Source organism: Phlebotomus papatasi, chromosome 3 (assembly GCF_024763615.1).
Source record: "Phlebotomus papatasi isolate M1 chromosome 3, Ppap_2.1, whole genome shotgun sequence".
In the NCBI taxonomy this organism is placed as follows: domain Eukaryota; kingdom Metazoa; phylum Arthropoda; class Insecta; order Diptera; family Psychodidae; genus Phlebotomus; species Phlebotomus papatasi.
Genome location: NC_077224.1, coordinates 47,121,601 through 47,127,288, shown reverse-complemented (window position 1 = coordinate 47,127,288; position 5,688 = coordinate 47,121,601). Strand labels below are relative to the sequence as shown.

At 34.7% G+C, this 5,688-nt stretch overlaps 1 protein-coding gene across 2 annotated transcripts in view; it reads right to left on the bottom strand.

Annotated features, from left to right (window-relative positions):
- Positions 1–3,804: 3,804 nt before the first annotated feature.
- Positions 3,805–5,688, bottom strand: part of LOC129808019 (uncharacterized) — a 50,358-nt gene continuing 48,474 nt past the window's right edge. For both annotated transcript variants that reach the window (XM_055857666.1, XM_055857665.1), the window contains exons 8-9: positions 4,427–4,573; positions 3,805–4,363 (exon numbers count right to left, since the gene is read on the bottom strand). In XM_055857666.1, coding sequence (XP_055713641.1) covers positions 3,958–4,363; positions 4,427–4,573 — 553 coding nt within the window. In that variant the 3' untranslated portion in view covers positions 3,805–3,957. The remainder of the gene's footprint in view (positions 4,364–4,426; positions 4,574–5,688) is intronic.

The following is a 5,688-nucleotide window of genomic DNA, read 5'->3' as shown; positions in this document are numbered from 1 at the left end:
TTTTTTTTCTTGAAAGACAACTCGACAGCAGTGACACCAGCAGAGGCGTCGCCATCTATGTGCTAACATTCAAAAGATATTTTGTAATTCTCACCCTAACGACTTTGACAAAATAAAAATTATTTAATTTTTTTTATTAAAAAATAGTGGATTATTTTCGTCAAAAAAAATTATTTTAAACCTAAACTACTTTGCTAAGTTACTATTTTTTCCTCTCAAATTTTAGTAACATTAATAAAACAATTTTTTGTGAAAAAAAGTATTTTTTATTCAACAAAATTGTAAGTAAGAATAATTAATTTTCTTTTAATTTTTTTTTAAATTTCGTGAAAACCTAATTTCTAATTTATTATTCTGTGATCAAGGAAATCGAGAAAGTCTGTGATTAGAAGAGAAAAAAGTCAGTGGTTAGACTGAATAAGCTTATGGAAGGTGAGATTCTTAAGAAACCAAACAGCCAAAAGAATTTAGCGATCTTAAAATATAACATCACTGATATAATAATAATTAGTGATCTTATTTAACAAGTTTGATACATATAAGAAAGAGATGGCAAAGTGTTCCAGTTTTGCGAAATGCTCGAACTCGCGAGAAAGTCCTCTACACCGTAAAAAAATTAGGCACATATTTGTTCCAAAAATTATCTCGTCCACGGACACCATAAGTTTTGACAGAATCTTGTTCATTTTACGAGATTCAAAAAGACAATCAATATTAGTAACGAATTTATTCCAAAACGTAGCTCGTCCACGGACACCGAAAATTTTTGGAATAAATTTATACCATATAATATAAATGCACGGATTTTTGACCTGGTTCAGATTTATTCAATTGTATTTACACACGACGTTTCGGGTACGATTTTTCCCCTTCCTCAAGTATGAAAATCAAAATAACTACCACTTTAACTTTTAAACAAATTGATACGTCCAGCATGCCGGTCAAATGCAGACTGATTAAATTTGTACCTTTTAGGAGAAACAAAAAGATACCCAACATTAGTAACGAATTTGTTCCAAAAATAGCTCGTATAGTATAAAATCGTATCCCTCCACTCACACTCAGTCATCCGTCACCGAAGCGAGCAGGACGCCAAACCTGTGGCAATTTTCGTGCTACATGGTTTTACTTTTTTAATTCGAGATTCCCTTCTCCTGCTGCCAGCACTCGCATATGATTTCGTCATGCACGCGTCTGTATAAAACACTCTTAAGTTGATTTTTATTTGATGTTCCTTATGAACTTTCGCCACCGAAATCCATCTCGACTGAAGTATAGGCCTTAACTGTAAGACGAAATCACTTACACGAATTTGTTCCCGACAATGGGAACAAAAAGATGTCCCATATGAGTAACAATTTCGTTCCAAGAATTACGTCGTCCACGGACACCGAAAATTTTTGGAACAAATATGTTACAGATGTAGGAATAATATTGTTATAAAATATATTGACTAATTTGTTCTTGAGAGTGGGAACAAAACAGCTGAGTGCAACAAATTCTGTTCAAAATTTCAGGAACAAATTTGTATAAAACGAATTCAACTCAAATTTGTAGACATTCCACCGTATCAAAACAATTCCAAAAGAAAACTAACAAAATTGTAACTGCATTTCATAACAAAACTGTAAAGAAAACTTTTTGGAACAAAAAATATCTTTTCTAGGTCCAAATCGATTCCAAAAAAAATTGTTCCAAGGAAAACTTGCGGAAATTTTGGTCACTTTCCAAAAGTCTACCGTGTAGCATATTTTTTGTATGCACATAAGCTTACTGGTTACTGCTGATTTAATCTTGCTTATACATAATGAGAAAGCCGTTAAAAAATTATTAAAAATTATAAGGTATGTAAAATTATTCAAAAATAGGTACTTTAACCGGTTCATTACAGATGAAGACTGATACAGTCGGGTTCAAAATTTCAATACCTCTCCAAAAAATCCAAATTTAACCAAATCGGTTGAAAAATGGACCCTCCCCCCCCAAAGTGGTTGACCTTTGAACATCAATAATTAAAAATGGCGAATTTTCCGATCATAGGTATGTTAGGGCGAAATGTTCACCTGGACTACCCCTAGTCTAAAACATATCGGAAAATGATTGAAAAAGATTGGGCCAATTTTGAGAAAAAACAAAAAACATGATTTTGGAGGGAATAGAGAGGGGTTGGGAGGAGGAAAAAACGTCGAAAGATATTGTTTTTTTATTGGGGGTCATCGAAGACTGGAAGTCGATATCTCTTACCGTTTAAGCTCTAGAACAATGACAAGTCGAAAAAAAAGATAATTATATAACTGCTCTCTTTGGGTTCGAACAGTAAGATAAGGATGGGGTACAGCCCCGAAGGCGCAGGCACCTAGTTTTTTGCCGATATGCTTTTTCAATTTTTAAGCCGCCAACCACCCGCGGAAGCAAATTCCTGTTTTTATTTTTTTATTGGTATTTTTTATGTTTTCTTTTAGTCTGCTTCCCTATTTTAATCTAAAATTTTAATTAATTATGTTGCTTAATATTTATTTAACATTTGTTAGGAAAAATACTGCACAATTTTGAACATTGAGAAATTTTATTCCTTTTCGCGTGTGGACTAATGCAGAATGCGAGAATCTTCATGAACGAGTGGAATTTCCATACGCACTGGAATGCTTCATTCAGATGTTTAGTGTGAAGGAGAAATAGCAAAAAGGCGTCATATGTCCACTTGCATTTTTATGATGAATACAAGTCCGCGTTCTATTTTGCAGTCACTCATTTCTGCATTATCATTGTATAGCAAAAAAAAAACTGCTCTCCCTTTGAGGTCGAGCAGTTAAAAGTGTTTTTTATTGATATTTTATTAGCGTACGATTTTAATATACTCACGAGTTCTGGATCTCAATAATTTTTTGTATCTAGAGAATGTCAAGTCAAACACGATTTTCAAGGAATGATGAAAAACACAGCCAATCAAAAACCAAACAAAATTGTGATAAACAGAATTTTTTTAAATAAATAATCCAATGAGAGGACAATCCACAAGAAATGATTAAAAAGACAACTTTAAAATCCTTTTAATCATCTTTATATTAAAAAATATTTACAAATTACATTTTTTTATATTCAATTTAATATTGGCTGTTTTTTCATCATTCCAGGAAATCGTGTTTGACGTGACATTCTCTAGATACAAAAAATTTTTAAGATCCAGAACTGGTGAGTATAATAAAATCGTACGCTAATAAAATATCAATAAGAAACATTTTTAACTGCTCGACCTCCAAGAGAGAGCAGTTTTCTCCTATACAATGATAATGCAGAAATGAGCGACTGCAAAATAGAACGCGGACTTGTATTCATCATAAAAATGCAAGTGGACATATGACACCTTCTTGCTATTCCTCCTTCACACTAAACATCTGGATGAAGCATTCCAGTGCGCATGAAAATTCCACTCGCTCATAAAGATTCTCTCATTCTGCATTAATACACACGCGAAAAGCAATCAAATTTCTCAATGTTCAAAATTGTGCAATATTCTTCCTAACAAAGGCTGAATAAATATTAAGCAACATAATTAATTAAAATTTTGGATTGAAATAGGGAAGCAGAACAACATTTTAACAAAAGAGTCAATAGGGGTTCCCTGTCGGAAGAGTGTTCCTTCGACCCTAACAGTAATCAGGAAGTTGTCAGAAGAAATTTGTCATTTTTGAGCCCGATTCAGGGACATACAATTTTGTAATGAATACAATACCTGTGAAATTTCCTAAAATCTCATAGAAAATCAGTGGGGTATTGCATATCTTCAGGCGAGATAAAAATGCATTATGGTGAATAAGTTTATTTTAAAATTAAAAAATCGGTAGAATCTACATACAAAATTATCTTTTACTGATGCATCACTAAAATTATCAATATATTTATATTTAACAAAAGAAATTATGGCGCTTGTGTCTAGAGGAGCTGGACAGGCTACCTTCAGCCAATGTAGGGCGTCAGATCTGGGAATCGGAAGCCCTGGAATGTTACAACGGGTAACGATCTCGATCTGGCGGCTCTATGAAGTGGCGGTGCTGTGAGTCCTGGAATATTGCTTGTGGGCTGATTGTTGTTCTGCAGAACAAGACCACACTGGGCACTGCACACATCATCCCTCAGGATTACATCTTTCGGCCATTCTCTGGCCAACTGAGCACAGTCTGTTATCCTCAGGGAAGCACACTGGGCACCCTCATTGGTGCAGATGCAGCTCGTGCAGGGAGATGGGAAGGCTGAATCGCCCACATTAACATGTCGTCCTCCAATTTGACATCCCTGGACTACATTCTCGCGCCAAGCACTCAGATCAATCTGAGGCATCGTGTGGCAGGGAACACGGGGATTCCTGGTCAGAAGAAAAATATTTCAGAGGATTTCTAGGTATAAAAGAGGGGACAGTTGAACTTACAGGAAGTTGCTAGGAAGATCAAAGGCAGCTCTCTGCATATCTCCAGGAATGTCCAAGTTTTCACAGAAAATCTTAGCCAGAGTAGTCTTGCGGATCTCAGACAATTGAGCTTCTGTGAATCTTACAGCGGGATCTTCATTCTCGTACCTAAAAGAAATAATGAAATTTTAATTTTAATGGGAAATAGAGAAATTTAAAAATCTTTTTAATAGGGGAAAGTAGGGGAGACCGGGGAGGTTTGGGACACTTTTTCATGTTTTGACTTTGAGACAGTATTCCAAAAAATCACGATAGTGTATTACAATTTTAAGCGGTCTATTGGATACTCATGGGGTATTGACTTTATAAAAAATACTCGATAGAACTTAGGAAACAACTGAGTTTTCTTGGAGAAGATTAAACTCCGTCAAATAATTTCATCAGATATCTTTAAGATTTCTGCAGAAAATATCTACGCCTCTACCGAAAATCTTCCGAGAAATCTGTAGATATTCCTACGAATTTTATTGGGGCTTGGGACAAAATTCGTCAGAATTTTTTTTAGATTTTCTGACGAATCCTGGTGCATACTCTGACGAATTTCTGTAGATATTTTGCCGATTTTCTGTAGATTTTTATCTACATTCCAGACTTTCCAGACAGCTGTGTCTGAAAAGATGGAATATTTTTCACTGAAGTTTGCAAAAATTCAATAGAGTTATTCTTGGTGATATCACAGTGTTTATATAAAATAAAGAATTCTGCGACGCCGTGTTATAAGTAGAGAATAGTTAAGTGAAAACTTTAAACAGAGTGTCGACCTAAATTTCGTGTTTTTGTATCATATCATGGGCGATTTTTAAGAAATTAGTATTTTTGTCTTGAATATTTTTACTCGTCTAAAATGTTTAATCGGTAATGCTTGTTAAGCAGAACATACCATTTTCTTTGTAACTTCTACGGTTTCTTGATAATACAACAATATTTTTGTTGAGACAATGGAGACTATGCAGATTTCTTATGCAGAAATTCTGCCGAGAATCTGCAGATTTTCGGAAGAATTTCTGCCGAAAATCTACAGATTTTCAGGCAGAAATTCTGCCGAAAATCTACAGAATTTCTCTGAATGTACTAGAATATACCGTTACAATTCAAAAAACCTCCGAGTAAAATCGGCAGGTAGAGCAATGATTTGACGGGAACATTTAACTTGACACTTTGTCCCAAACCTCCCCGATGTGGGGCAGTATGGGACATATTTTTTCTCGCATAATTTGCGGTTT